Source organism: Pelodiscus sinensis, chromosome 5, assembly GCF_049634645.1.
Source record: "Pelodiscus sinensis isolate JC-2024 chromosome 5, ASM4963464v1, whole genome shotgun sequence".
NCBI classification, from domain to species: domain Eukaryota; kingdom Metazoa; phylum Chordata; order Testudines; family Trionychidae; genus Pelodiscus; species Pelodiscus sinensis.
Window position 1 is genome coordinate 80,986,160 of NC_134715.1, and position 14,804 is coordinate 81,000,963.

At 40.3% G+C, this 14,804-nt stretch overlaps 2 protein-coding genes across 3 annotated transcripts in view; one reads left to right on the forward strand and one right to left on the reverse strand.

The window, feature by feature from the left end:
* CNOT7 (CCR4-NOT transcription complex subunit 7) overlaps positions 1-14,804 on the forward strand; it is an 82,162-nt gene that overhangs the window by 39,225 nt on the left and 28,133 nt on the right. The gene's annotated exons all lie outside the window — the stretch shown is intronic.
* The window catches only part of ZDHHC2 (zDHHC palmitoyltransferase 2), a 49,831-nt gene continuing 36,383 nt past the window's right edge, over positions 1,357-14,804 (reverse strand). The window contains exons 11-13 of the mRNA XM_075930364.1: positions 12,251-12,360; positions 11,621-11,707; positions 1,357-6,102 (exon numbers count right to left, since the gene is read on the reverse strand). Coding sequence (XP_075786479.1) covers positions 11,658-11,707; positions 12,251-12,360 — 160 coding nt within the window. The 3' untranslated portion in view covers positions 1,357-6,102; positions 11,621-11,657. The remainder of the gene's footprint in view (positions 6,103-11,620; positions 11,708-12,250; positions 12,361-14,804) is intronic.

Genomic DNA, 14,804 nt, shown 5'->3' on the forward strand with positions numbered 1-14,804 from the left:
AAGCCTCAGGGTGCGTCTAGACTGGCATTTGCTTTTGCACAAAAACTTGCCAGCTGTCTACACTGGCCGCTTGAATTTGCACAAGAGCACTGACTTTGCAATGTACAAAATTAGTGCTTCTTGCGCAAATACTTTCATGTTCCCGCTTGGGAAAAAGCCCTCTTGTGCAAGAATACTTGTGCGAGAGGGCCAGTGTAGACAGGGAAGAACTGTTTTGCGCAAAAAAGCCCCGATCGCTAAAATGGTGATTGGGGCTTTCTTGCGCAAAATTGCATCTAGACTGGCCACGGATGCTTTTGCGCAAAAGCACTTTTTTGCACAAAAGCATCCGTGCCAATCTAGACGCGCTTTTGCGGAAATACTTTTAACGGAAAAACTTTTCCATTAAGTATTTCCACAAAATCATGCCAGTCTAGACGCAGCCTCAGTGTTTTGGACCACGTTCTTCTTTTTCATCTGAGTCTTGACACTGAGCACTCCTCTTCTAGCTGTAGGCTAAGAACAATCTTAATCAGTTAAACATGCAGAATTCAACAGTTGCGCAACTCCCTCTCCCTCTCCCCCGGACCAGTCACTACTGAGGATTGGACCTATAGGTGTATTTACCCCTCCTAGAGTTTGTGTTTGGGATCTGAGCATACTGACCTATTTAGGTTTATACATTAGAACTTTATTTTTCAAATGTTCCTTTTAAACTGGCTTTACTCAGCTCCTATGAGAAACATCTTTAAACAGCTTTCATAGTTGGATTACTATCCTGTCAATTATAGTTCAATGGGCATGAGTACAGATTTTCGCTATTTTTGTAATTTGTCACATCAGCAAGTTTAAGTATTGAGTTCTGGTGTATTCTCAAGGCAAGTATTGAGAAGACACTCTTGTGTGCATTGTTTTCCAATCTGTTTGAAATAACCTTTAACTTCATGCTAAGCTGGAGTTGGCTTAGATCACTGAAAAAATGTACTGTGGCAATGTTGAAAACTTACAAAGGGCAGAAGAGTCCAGGATATAGGAGACAGGATTCTCTAATGTAGGGTAGGGGGGAGACATGAGGACTTGTTCTTAATTTGGCTACTGAACTGAGAGAGCTTTAACTTCATCTTTCTGCCTCTTCTGGCAGAGACTCTTTCCCTGTGCCACTTTCACTCTCCTCAGTCTTGTCTGGGCATAGCTAATGGCTGAAAGGTGCTCATGACAGGATTCAAATGGTATAGCATTTCAGTCTAGTTGATGAACTCAGGCTCTCTACCTCTGATCCTGTACGCAGCTGTAAAAAGTCACATAACCTGCTATAACTTGAGGTACATTCAACACTGAGGTTTTCATACTTCATGTTTTAAAAACAAATCGCTGGTCTCTTACATAAGCCAAAAGCCTTTAATTTTTTCCAGCAGCATTCATTTAACATGATACAAAAATACATACTGTTTACAGAATACAAACAAAACCAACAGGTCTGCCAGGGTTTGTGCAACATCACTAGTTCTATACGCTGTCACTTCTTAGCAATGCATACTTGGTTGTCCTGGAACAATGGTCACTAAGACAGAATATCCAAATCAGTTTGATGTACAGTTTGCAGAAGCTGTTTTTTCTGAGAACTCAGGGTATTTTACTACTTGGTAGAGTACAGGAAAAGCCAAGAGGGGAAAAAAATGCTGTAAGTGAGCTAGAAGCATACCTAACAAACATGCTAGTATTCCAGACTTGCTTCTTGCTTTTAGTGTGATCTAGAAGGAGGGGGAGAGTATAACTTGTAAGGTAAGACTTATTTCCCTCCTGCTGTGAAACTGTTCTTTAGGTTTATAAATATTTTCAAAGGATGATAACCTAAAGCAGTAAAAGTCACTTCCTCAGTACATTTGGTACCTCACTAGTTTCATAGATGAATCACAGCATGAGCTAGTGGGCCAAAGTCTAAGCTCAGTTATAGCTATAGGCTAGTGCTAATATTTCCATTTATTTTAGGTAATAGAGCAGAGTTTGGTCCATTCTTTCTTCCTCTCAGCAATTCACCCTCCCCCTTCTGTGAAGTAGTTTAGCATCAGTCACATATGGCATTCCTGTAACCTTGGTATTTTCCAAAAGGAGCTGTAAGAGCTTTCATTTACAATATCTGCCAAAATTCTGGTTGTGTGCCTAATGCCAATTACAGTTTGTGCAACAATGGTTTGCTCTCATGTGGGTAGTTGGCCCACAGAAGTATCCTAAGATAGTGGGACTAGCTTAATACCCTAGCTGGGTTAAGTTGAATACAAAATTACAGATTTTAAAGCAACACAGAGAAGTTTATTGCTGTCTTGAACATATTATGGAGTAAAAGACAGTCCTTCAAAATACTGTTCTCTATTAAGTAGTGCCATGTATTAAAACACATCCTGATAGAAATATACCATGTGCTTCATTTACCCTATCCTTCCAAAGTTGTAAATACCTTGCTGATCTTCTGTGCTTGATTTTTGTCTGGCTAAACTTCAGGAAAAAGACTTTAAAAGCTACTTCTGTATTCATATTAGAAGCATGACTAGTTTTTTTTAACACCTAAACTATCAATTTTAGTGCATTAATTGAATATTTCTTTAGTTGAACAATTGACAGTATTAGCCACTTGGTGTATAGCTCTTAGCTCCATAAACATGTCTGAATAAAATTGTAAATGGGTGTTAATCTTGCTGCACCTGATTTACAATTGCAAAATGATTTGATGAGTAGTTCACTTGCTTTCAATTTGCCAAATAAAGACACACTTCCATTGCTCTAGGAAGAGATTTTAAAATGACAATAAAATGGGTTCAGACTCTGTGCACCAGTAGCTGTATAGTAATCTTTAAGTGAATTATTTTTCTTAATAGACTTGAGATTTCACTAATTAATTCATAATTGGGGGGGGGGGATTTATTTGGATTATAATAGATTTTGGACCAAATTGGGGGACTTAATCCTATCCAGAATCCCACTGTCCACTGGGTGCAGGGGTATGTCTGTGCATCTCAAGCTCAGGGCCATGATTAGCAGGAACTAGGCAGTGGTTGGTACAATAAATATTGTGCTCTTGCATTTTAAAAAAATGCATGTTTCATATTTTAGAGTACAGCCCAAGTAGTCAGCAATTTTGTACTGAACAAAACTCAGTGCACTCTGACAATTCATTATTACAATCTTATTCCAGAGTTATATTTCCCCCCAAAATAATCTTATATTTGCATTGTAACAACACCTGAACCACAGGGTTTTGAAAAGAAGCTATTTTCCCCCCTCCTCTGTATAAAGCTTTCAAAGTGCTCATCAAATACAAATCAAAAATTTAACAAGGGCCCAGATAGCTCTATTTAACAATATAATCAGTGGTTGTGATAAATGCCATGATGACTCCCCCCCCCCCCACCCCCCCAGATCATTCTAGTAGAGCCATGGGACCTTGCTTCTGCACACAAAACAGGCCCTAGTAATCTCACACAACCACCATATTAAACACATGGAGGCTGCTGCCCCCCCTCTCTCCCTCCCAGTGATAGCCCTACCCCAGAGACTATTCCTGGTCACAGCAGCTCTTGGGAATCCCTCAGATTATTATATCCCTTATTTCTGCAAGGCTGGAGAAGGGCTGAAGTGCATTCCCAATCCACCAAAAAAAAAAAAGCTACCCACATTCTGCATCCTGCCCTGGGCAAATCCTAAACCCACCAAGAACTCTTCTTATAGGTTAAAGGAGAAATGAAATCCAAATTTAGACAGATCCCTTTCTAGTATGAATTTTACTCCAAAGATACTTTATATTAAATAATATTTACTGGTATGTGGTAGTCAAATATTAGGCACGTTACATTAAAGCTAATATTTAGGAATTTGGTTGTCACTTCATTTCTGTGTATAAATATATTTAATACATGTGATTGACAGACAACACTGCAGCTGATTACTTAACACATTATGAAAGCATGAAGAATTAAAGATATTTAGTTCTTTTTTCCATCCTATGTCTATGATCATGTTGACAGTTAACAACTTTTAAATAAACACTGATACAAAGTAAACTCCTGACAGAGTAACACTGTGGAAACAGGCAGTATGCTACAGAAGTCCTGGCTGCAAAATGTCTACACGTATCATGTAAACAATGTGTTTGTTACCCTCAAAAGCTAGTTTAAAAATCTTTCACAGCTAGAGATCATATGCTGGCACTTCTGGTAATGCAGTTTATTACATGTCTTCAGATGAGTAAAATTTCAGGAAAAACTCATTCATAATAAAAAAAATTAAAACCATACCTTATTGAACATTTCCCCACAGAAACATTGGTCCATCTCATCAAAATTCTCATCTAAAAGTGTTAATTGGTTTTAAAAAAATCCCCACACAATCCCAGAACAACAATTCTGAAGTAATGATCCAGAATTACTTGTAAAAGAGTTAATAAATACTGTTTTTCTGGAAATAGTATTAGAAACAAAAATCCTATTAATGGTAATTCATTCTAAGTTCTTCTGTGTTCTAAACATTTCTTTTTTTTTTAAAGGTTTACTTTCCTGCTATTACAAATACAGGAAAAAAAACTGAGATTAACTCTTATCCTGTATTTTATCTTTATTTCATATGATCCCGTGATCCAACCTATTTTTTCTAGCTAGCCCACTAGAAAGTATTTTTAAAACTGTTTTGCAATTAATTTTATATTTTATGTAAACATTTTGTAATACAGTTAAGTGTAGTGCATATAAAGGCACAAGATATATATAGTAAGATTTGTGTTGCTGAAACTTTCTTGGTTTCAGAAAGTAGCAATACACCTTTTTTTAAAAATCAGACTGGTAAACTTTGATCCTATGAAAACCAACATCTGCCTTAATATGTAGTCATCTCCTTCCTACTTTCACTGTAAAAGGTTTTCTACAGGAAACAGTTTGGGTTTTTGATCTGAGTGATCAGATAGATGTCCAATGTCCCAGTAACAGAAAAGATACTACATGTTATGACAATGAAGTAGTCTCTTCGTACATACATCATTCTGTTGCAACATTTTAAGATTATTAAGTACAACTGAGAAAAGAAATAGCTTACGTTCAATAATAAGTCTGTAATGATCACCAAGTCAGGAGAAGCATATTATGTGCCTGGGCCATGTGCTTCTCAAAGTCCACAATTTAGATTAAGCTTTTTTTGGTCCAAATGTTTCTAAGCAACATTAAGTCCATGCACACATTTTGGCTTTCTAAAGAGGTGCTGGTCCAAACTTAAGATGCTATGTCACAATTTCACAGAAATCAGCCTGTGCAGCTCTAACTGAAAAAAACCCTGGTCTAAACATCTCCATTTACACACAGTCCATCTTAAATATGTGCCTCTTCTTGCTACTCTACTAAAATTATAATTAGCTTGAACTGTAAGCACACAATCCAGTTAGGTGAGATGTTATTTCAGCAATCAAGTGTTTACAATCCAACAGTTATAGCTGTATAAAGGAAGAGGGGATATTATCTGCAATCAGGTCTACTAAAACAGCTTAAGATGATCCAACCTAATTCATTAGGTTAATTTTAAATAAAAAATTAGCTGTCTCAGTCAGAATCTGGAATCAAAATACGATGCCTGATCAATCAGTAAGCCACTCAGTTACCAACACCCAATGCTGACAATACTTTTGCAAGAAGAAAGCCAGCAGTGCAAAATGTACAATTTGTTTTAAAATAACTTATGGCCACTGGAATTCATAAGTAATATCAAGAATCAAAACTGATGTAGTGGGCTGGCTATGTCTATTTAAGTTTACATCTGCTTGTGCTATTAGAATACCAAAGTAAAAACAAGCCCCTAGAATGTGTACAAAAGTAAATTTTATCCTGCTAACCCTAATGAAAGGATTCTCCCTTGTTCCCTCATAATACTCGGAACTGTCCTTTAGCATTTTAACAGTAATTTGTGTATGTTGAAACATTCTCTATATAGTTCAAAAATGTCAGTATGTCTGATGTTTCAAGCAATGATATGGCAACAGCTAATCAAGCTGTCCATTTCTTCTGAGCATATCCACACAGGAACAGCTGGCTGATGTGGGCTGATTTTTGGAAGAATGTCTCTTCTTTCCATCAGCAGCTTTATCTTGAACTGGAACAAAGCATAAAACCCAAACATTTTAGAAAAAAAGGCACATTTAGCAAATTAGTTACATTTGTTGCAATAACTTTTACAGGAAAAAATAAGAGTAAAACCTGCGCTATCTGGTACTTGACTATCCGAAAAACTTTAGAAACGGGCAAATTTCCTAGGGCATTGTTTCCCAAATGATGCTCCGTGGAACCCTGGGGTTCTGTGAAGTGGAACTAAGGGTTCTGTGAAAAAAATTTTCTACTCCCCCGCCCCCTGCAGAGCTCGTAGGCAGCTCCCATTGGAGCTCTGCTAGCAGGGGCGGGCTCCTGGCGGCATGTGGCTCTGGCTGCTCCACCACCAAGCACAGCGCCGCTCCCTCCCCATCCCGCAGGACTGCTCCTGTCCCACAGGGCCTCTGGTGCCGCACAGCCTCCTCCTCCATGTGTGCAGGTAGCTGCTTTTACAGTGGCTGCTGCTACTGGAGGGGAAAGGGTAGCCAGGTCCGAGGCGCCAAGTAGCCGCTCTCGGACCTCGGCATTTTTAAACTGCTGCCTGCATGGAACTCACCTCGGGTTCTGCCGCTCCCCCCCCCCCCCCCCCATGGGGCGCGCTCAGGCTCTGCTCCCCCCACCTCCTTGCTGGGGAAGTGGCAGAGTTCAGTCTGGTAGGGAAGGTCGGGATTTCTACACCCACCCCCTGCCAATGGGAAGCATGACCTGGTGCTGCAGCTGCACTGGAGGGGGGGAGGGGGAGGAGGAGTGACTGAGCTCCTCCCCTGAGGAACAAGAGCATGCTGTCTGGAGGCTTTGCCTGCTGCAGCAGGGTGCCAAGCCAGGTAAGCATCCCCAAGTCCCCTCTTGTACCCTCCATCCTGGCCTGACACCCTGCCCCAAGATCCCTCCTAGCCAGATGCCCTGAGAACTGAGCCGGGCAGCTGGGACCTTCAGATAACTGGAATTTATAGATAACTTGGAATGCCATAATCCCTGAGAGTGCTGGATAACACAGAATAATGGAACATATAAGGAGTAAGTAGATCAAGCGATTGGCAATAGAGTTGCCTTCAAATCAATCTATTTTAGGCAGGCACAGGTTGGACCTCTCTGTTCTGGCATCTTTAGAAGATTTGCCAGACCAGGTGAGGTCCCCTGCCACTAGCCTCCCAGCCCGTCTCCCCTTGTGGCCCATGCCCAGCTGGCTGGTCCTTCTGTACAGACTCTGGCCCCAGTCGCCCTAGCAGGGGCTCCCCAGGGCTGGAGCTCCATGGCCACTGCTGGTCCTGCTACCGCTGGGCTGGAGCTCCCTACAGCGCCACCCACTCCCCATGCCACGGGGCTCCCAGTCAAGTAGCTAGACCTCTCACTGCCCTCTTGGCCTCACTGCCAGACCTCCCTGTTCCTGGCCTCTGTGGTTCAGGAACATCTGTGGTCCAGCAGAGAGTTCCAGTTTAGGGAGCTACACCCTGTAGCGATCAACAGCTGTAATAATCTTATAAGTATTCTAATATGGCCAACTACTATGTGAAATGACTGAGGTGGTAATTTAGTTCAATTCTTACAGGTATGTGCCTCACAAGAACAACTATTACAAGTGGAACTAAAATGAACCATTTCATCAGTCGCAGTAGATACATGAGTGGATGACTATACAGTCTGAATTCTATCCCTAGTAGTGTTGCAAACAAGCTTGTAGCACAGAGTCAGGAATGTGGGTGTGCCTCCATCATAACAGTTCATTGGAAAGAGAAATTCATTTTCCATTACTATCAACACAGTAACTGAATTAATGAAATTATTCGCTATTTCTCTATGAACTTTCATAGGCATAATCTAACTCAGAAAATTTTATATGACATACATGAAAGAACTTAGTAGACACATATTCAATTATGTAAGTAACAACAGAAATATTAGTCCTGGGAAAATACCCCCAAAACGTTTTCAGAAGGAGTTGAATAAAATTTGATTTTGTCAGCTGTGTTCAACCTCTTTTGTGTTAGCCTTCCAGGAAAACTTGTATAGCTTTATTTTTTTTGAGCAACACCCCCATCCAAGAGAAGTGATTTTTAAGCAAATGCTTGCAAAAACTAAACAAGTCTTCAGATTTGAAATCTGATTCCAAATTATTCATCATATCAGGGACAGAAACAATGGTATGGAAATTACATGCCCACTTAAAACTAATAACTTCAATTTTAAATAAAATTTCAGACTGCTTACAAACAATATACAGTAATTATTCACAGAAGATATACATTGAAACAAGGCAAAGATATAAACAAAAATCTATATGCTATTCATAGATAATATACAAAGAGAAAAGAGGTTACGTTTTTCAAATTACGCATTAGGCATTACAGGCAGTTCCCGACTTACGCGGATCCGACTTATGTTGGATCCACACTTACGAACGGGGCTTTTCTCACCCCGGAGCTCGCGGGCGGCGGGACCGCCCAGAGTGCAGCGGTCCCGCCACCGCGTCCTCCGGGGCGAGAAAAGCTGCTCCGGGTCTCCCTGCTGTGCTGGGGGGGACTCCCCAGCACAGCAGGGAGACCCGAGCAAAGCCGCACAGGCGGCGGACCCCGCTGCCCGTGCGGCTTTGCTCCTTTGCCCCGGAGCAAAGCCGCAGAGGCGGCGGGACCTCTGCACCTCCGCGGCTTTGCTCGGGTCTCCCTGGTCTGCTGGGGGGGGGGAAGGGGGCGCAGCTAGTGCACCACCACCCCCCCCCCCCCCAGCGGACCAGCCTTTTGTTGTGGGACGCCTGGGGTAGAGCAGGTGGGGTGCTGCCGGGTTGGTCCTGCGGGGACCTACCCGGCAGTGCCCCAGCTGTTCTGTCCCAGGAGTCCAGATTCAGCCGCTGTTGAAACTGATCAGCGGCTGATTCCAGGAAGCAGGGGGCAGAGCAACTCTGCCTAGGGCTTCCTGTAGTCAGCCGCTGATCAGTTTCAGCAGCGGCTGAATCTGGAGCCAGTTCCGACTTACATACAAATTCAACTTAAGAACAAACCTATAGTCCCTATCTTGTACGTAACCCGGGGACTGCCTGTACTTAATAAAATATATTTCATCTTCCTCATTTTAAATTTGTAATAGAAGCTTTGATCACTTAAATATTAAAGCATGTGTATAGATAGTTGCCATGGGCATTGCTGAACTCCATTTTTTTGTGACTGCAGCCACTGGAGCAATGGAATCCTTTAATGAAAAATTTTGTGAGTGCTGACATTTGGAGGGGTAAATAAGATAACAGTCAAACAATTTCAATAAAAACCTCGAGAGCTGATAGGCTAAAGCTGCAATTCATAAAATATTATTAAAGAAAACAAGAACTCTGATTACAACTAGTGGTTAGTCATACTAAATAATAATTCTACAAACTGATTTGAGAAGTCGTTTTATGGAGTCCTATGATATGACCTATTTTTTCCTAGGCTGCTGTCTTGCTAAATAATGTTGCATGTAAGTGGCCCCAATAAGATAATGACATGCATAACTAATTGAGGTAAGGCAGGCAGCCATTATTATTTGCTAAGATAAAACTGGGTTAAATGGGGAGCTGGCATGTCATCTGAAGTTGTATCCTCACCAACTTTTGATGAGGGTTTTGGAGAGGGCTGAGGATATGCTTCCAGAAATGACAAAGGGTGTGTCTAGACTACATGGCTCTGTTGATGGAGCCATGTAAATTAGTTTATTCATCATAGTCAAAGAAGCGGGGATTTAAATAATCCCCACTTCTTTAAAATAAACATGGCCACCACACTATGCCGACGATCAGCTGATACGACACAGCGCAGCAATCTAGATGCAGATTGTCAGCTGGAGAAGCCTTTGCCGATCGATCCCTTATGCCTCGTGAAACGAGGTTTACAGAATCGGTCGGCAAAGGCTTCCCCAGCCAACAGATCCATATCTACACTGCAGCACTGTGTTGGATCAGCTGATTGTAGGCACAGCATGGCAGCCATGTTTATTTTAATGAAGCGGGGATTATTTAAATCCCCGCTTCTTTGACTATGCCGAATAAACTAATTTACATGGCTCCGTCGACGGAGCCGTGTAGTCTAGACACACCCAAAGGGGGCGAATTTCTGTACGTTTCTGAGTTTCTCTTGGAATGATTATTTCGATGCTGCTGTGATTTCATCATGCTTTATAATGTAAGTATTATAACATGGATGTGTAGAAATTGGAGAAGGTCCAGAGAAAAGCAACAAAAGTGACAAAGTCTAGAAAACAAGAACTATGAAGGGAAGCCTGAAGGAATTGGGCTTATTTAGTTTGGAAAAAAGAAGACAGAAAGGGGACATGATAGTTTTCAGGTCTCTAAAAGGGTGTCACAAGGAGGAGGGGAAATTGTTCTCCTTGGTCTCTGATGATAGGACAATCAGCAATAGACTTAAACTACAGCAAGGGAGGTTTAAGTTGGACATTAGGATAAACTTCCTAACTGTCAGGGTGTTTAAACACTGGAATAAATTGCCAAGGGAGGTTATGGAATTTCCATCACTGGCGATATTTAAGAGCAGATTAGATAGACATCTATCAGGGATGATATAGACAATGCCTGGTCCTGCCATGAGGGCAGGGGACTGGACTTGATGGTCTCTCAAGGCCCCTTCCAGTTCTAGTATTCTATGATTCCATGCCTAGAGTCTTGCATAGCATCTTTTTACAATTTTAAATCTCAATAAATAAAAATAACGTAATTACCTTCTGAGCAGGTTTCAGAAGGTAAAAGCTTTCAATTACACCCAATTCAGTGAAACTTGTGATATTTCACTGCCAATTCCTAGATCATCAAGTCCCTTTTGCTTGTTTTAATTTCCAGATTAGAACTTGATTAGTTTGTTCCCATGAATCAGCAATTTGGCAGTTCCATAAAAGAGAGTTAGGCATTATTTCTTAGCTGTAGAACATCAGTGCTTAATATGCTAATCTTTTCCAGACTGTGACTGCCCCAAGACAATGCTTACAAAGTTAGGAATATAATATATATGTCTGCAGTCTCAATTGTTTCTAATGATTAACGGGAATTAGCTCTGGGGTTTTTTGGTATGAAAGAACAAAATTGCAAGTTAATTTACAGGGCACATATTGGAATAAATGATCTTACAGGTCTTTGCCTGCTTCTCTTGATCCAAAAAACAGTCCAAATTCTTTAACCTGAATCCTAGTTTTGGCAGAAAGTTGCTGGCTGGCCTTGGCTAAGTCATAATTTACATGTCTCTGGATTTATAATAGACAATAGCAATAATAATACTGATGCACTCACATCTAAAGATTGCTGCGAAGATCAAGTTAATTTTGAACAAGTATTGTTCAGTCAAGAAATCTATATTTAGGATAAACAGGAGAAATTATTTTAATGCCTGAGGCAGAAACAAAATTAAATTGGAAAAGGCAAGTGTGTTGGCACAGTAAAAATAGAAGCAAAACTATCAAGCATATTTTAATAACTTCAATATTGTGCAGAAGTACCCCTGGAAGGAGTTTAATAGCAGAGTAGAAAATAAAACAGAAAATACTATCCCTACCTTTCCTTTAATGTTTAGATGCTTCCATTAACAGCGACTAGGTTTCATTTTCCATGATTAGTGCAGGATTGCTCATACCTTTGGGGACTGGAAAAATAATATGGTAAAGAAACAGTTACATGTTCTTTTTAAAAGATCTTAATCAAAACAGCATTGTATTTGGTTGCCAATATTCTCTTAAGTTTATTTCATCATCCATTGTATCTAAAAAAATACTGAAAAACATATCCAATTATACAACATCCACTAGTTGCAGTAGTCAAAGTGCCATTACTTTTGGAATAAGCAATTCGATTGACTGATTACTTCTCATAAATATTGGGATTAATCTTGAGAACCAGTGAATATTTGCAATTCCTATTATCCTTAGTGAGAGTTGAGGTATTCCATATCTTTCACAATCAGGCACATTAAGAGTTAGAAGTATAAAAGGGCTTAAAACATGCAAGGGACATTTTACAAACATTCACCCTAAATATTAAACTTTGTAGCAATAACAATTTTTTCCCTTTTTATATTTACATGAAATTAATTTTGTCTCAAACAAAGGTTTTCAGCCATTTTCAGATTATATCTTTCCAACAAGAATTTACATTAAAATTCAGTGGGTGCAACAAATCCATCTCTCACCAACTTTGCCATTTTCATTATTTGCACTACTTTCCGTCCAAGACTGAGTATCAGTAAGAAGGTGGCTCTGGGAATCTCGTAATGTCTTTGCAGGAAAAAGGTGATTCTCACTAATATGTAATTAAAAGAAAATACAAACAAAACAGTAAACATTCACTTTTAGTTAATACCATATACACAATTTATACAACTTGGCTACGTCTACACTGGCCCCTTCTTCGGAAGGGGCATGCTAATTTTGAAAGTGGGAATAGGGAAATCCGCGGGGGATTTAAATATCCCCCGTGGGATTTAAATAAACATGTCCGCCACTTTTTTCCCGGCTTGGGGAAAAGCTGGAAAAAAGCATCTAGACTGGCCCGATCCTCCGGAATAAAGCCCTATTCCAGAGGATCTCTTATTCCTACTTTGAAGTACTTTGAAGTAGGAATAAGAGATCCTCTGGAATAGGGCTTTATTCCGGAGGATTGGGCCAGTCTGGACGCTTTTTTCCGGCTTTTCCCCAAGCCGGGAAAAAAGCGGCGGACATGTTTATTTAAATCCTACGGGGGATATTTAAATCCCCCGCGGATTTCCCTATTCCCACTTTCAAAATTAGCATGCCCCTTCCAAAGAAGGGGCCAGTGTAGACGTAGCCCACATGTAATGGTCTTACAAAAATCTCCGTGGTCATTTTCTGCTGAATTTTTTATTCTAATACAAGCCATCATTCTAATACACGCTAAATATTAGTTCTATCACAGTGACAGGGTACATTCTAAAATGTAATAGTTTGTAATAGAATTGAGACATATTTAGCTTACTGTTTAACTTTTTTCTTTGGTAAATATTAAGGAAGAGTTAACATGTTTGGACTAACTCCAAACCCCCTAAAGACAGTGATTTCAAAAAGTCATTTCATTTATGGCTGAAAAAATGCCAGTTGCCAGCTTCAGCTAAATGTAATACCAGTAGCCCCAATATAATAGCACATATGTCTCCAGCATTCTTCCTCGACCTCAGAGTGGGTGTATCTAGACTACAGGGTTTTGTCGACATAAGTGGACTTTTGTTGACAAAACTATACCTGTGTCTACACTACCGCTGAGTTCTGTCAACAGTAAGTTGACAGAACGCGGCAGTTTTATCGATGACGGTAAACTTCATTCTATGAGGAATAACACATTTTGTCGACAGAACTCTGTCGACAAAAGGCGCTATTGCATCCACACTGTGCTTTTTCAAAAGAGAGCATCTAGACTCTTTTGAAAGCGGTTTGCTTTGTCAACAGAACTGGCTGTAGTCTAGACACTCTTTGTCAACAGAATCTGTAGACAAAACCTCTGTCGACAAAAGCCTGTAGTCTAGATGTACCCAGTATGTCCATAACCAAGCTAGAAGGTGCAATTCCTATCTTAGATGGATGTACACATGCTAGTTCCACTTGAACTAGTGTCAGATTTAGCAGTGTGGCCATTACACCATGACAGCAGCTTGGGCTAGCTGCCCAGTACGTACCCAGGAGGTAAGATAGGATCATAGTTGAGCAGCAAGCTGAGCTGCCATCCAACCAGTTGCAGCCACACTACTGTTTTTAAGTGCTAGCTCTAACAGAGCTACCAAAGAGAGGAGTTAACACCTCCCAGCTGCTGTGCAGACATATCCATGGAGAATAGCGAGAAGAGGATCCCTGCCCAGTATAGTCCAACTCCTACGCTCATCTATTTTCTTGCTTTTCAGCATGGTCCAGGGAAAATTATGAGTAACATTTGTTATTAATGAAAGATACAGACCTAATTACCTAGGGATTACAATTAAATCAGTATCCACTCCTTTATGTACATAAAAAGTGCCAGAAATGCCCTATGCTAGAAATACTATAATCATGTTTCTTTGATTGGGCTTTTAACTACAGTATTACAGTTTTCTAAAGGTAATAATTATTAAAAAAATTAAACCGGTGAAAATAAGATTTTAATTGGAGAAAATATTGCTGAATTAAAATACAACTGCTTTATTTAACGGAACACTTCAGCCTAGTCATCTGCATCAGAGAGTTGCTGCATTCTGTTTGCCATGGCAGTGGTTAAGGTGAAAATATTTTTCTCTATTCAGCAATACGATCTACAAAATCTATGCAAGAACAACTATTCTGAGTTATATGCAGTTGGATTAATGCATTCTGTCTTTCAACAACAAAACTTAAGAATTCTTTGCTATAAGGAGCAGTAAATTTCTCTCAAACAAGATCACTTTCGTTTGGTCAGTCTGCTTGTGTAAAAACAGCATTGAGGCAGAAGAAATGTGCACTCTGTGATTTTTATCTAGTTCTGATCAATGAAACTGAAATCAGCGGAATTAAAAAAAACTTTATAAAGATGCCTTACATTATGCTCCTTAGAAGGAGGTTTTTAAAAATGCACATCTATATCTACAGGGCTTGCCAAGTGGCGGCAAGCTCCACTTGCCAGCTGCATGGTTTCGTGCAGTTCTGCGTTCTGCGCCAGCTCTTCCGGGTTGTGATCTACTCACCACGTGTGAGTAGATTACATTATTTGTCGAGCCCTATATATCT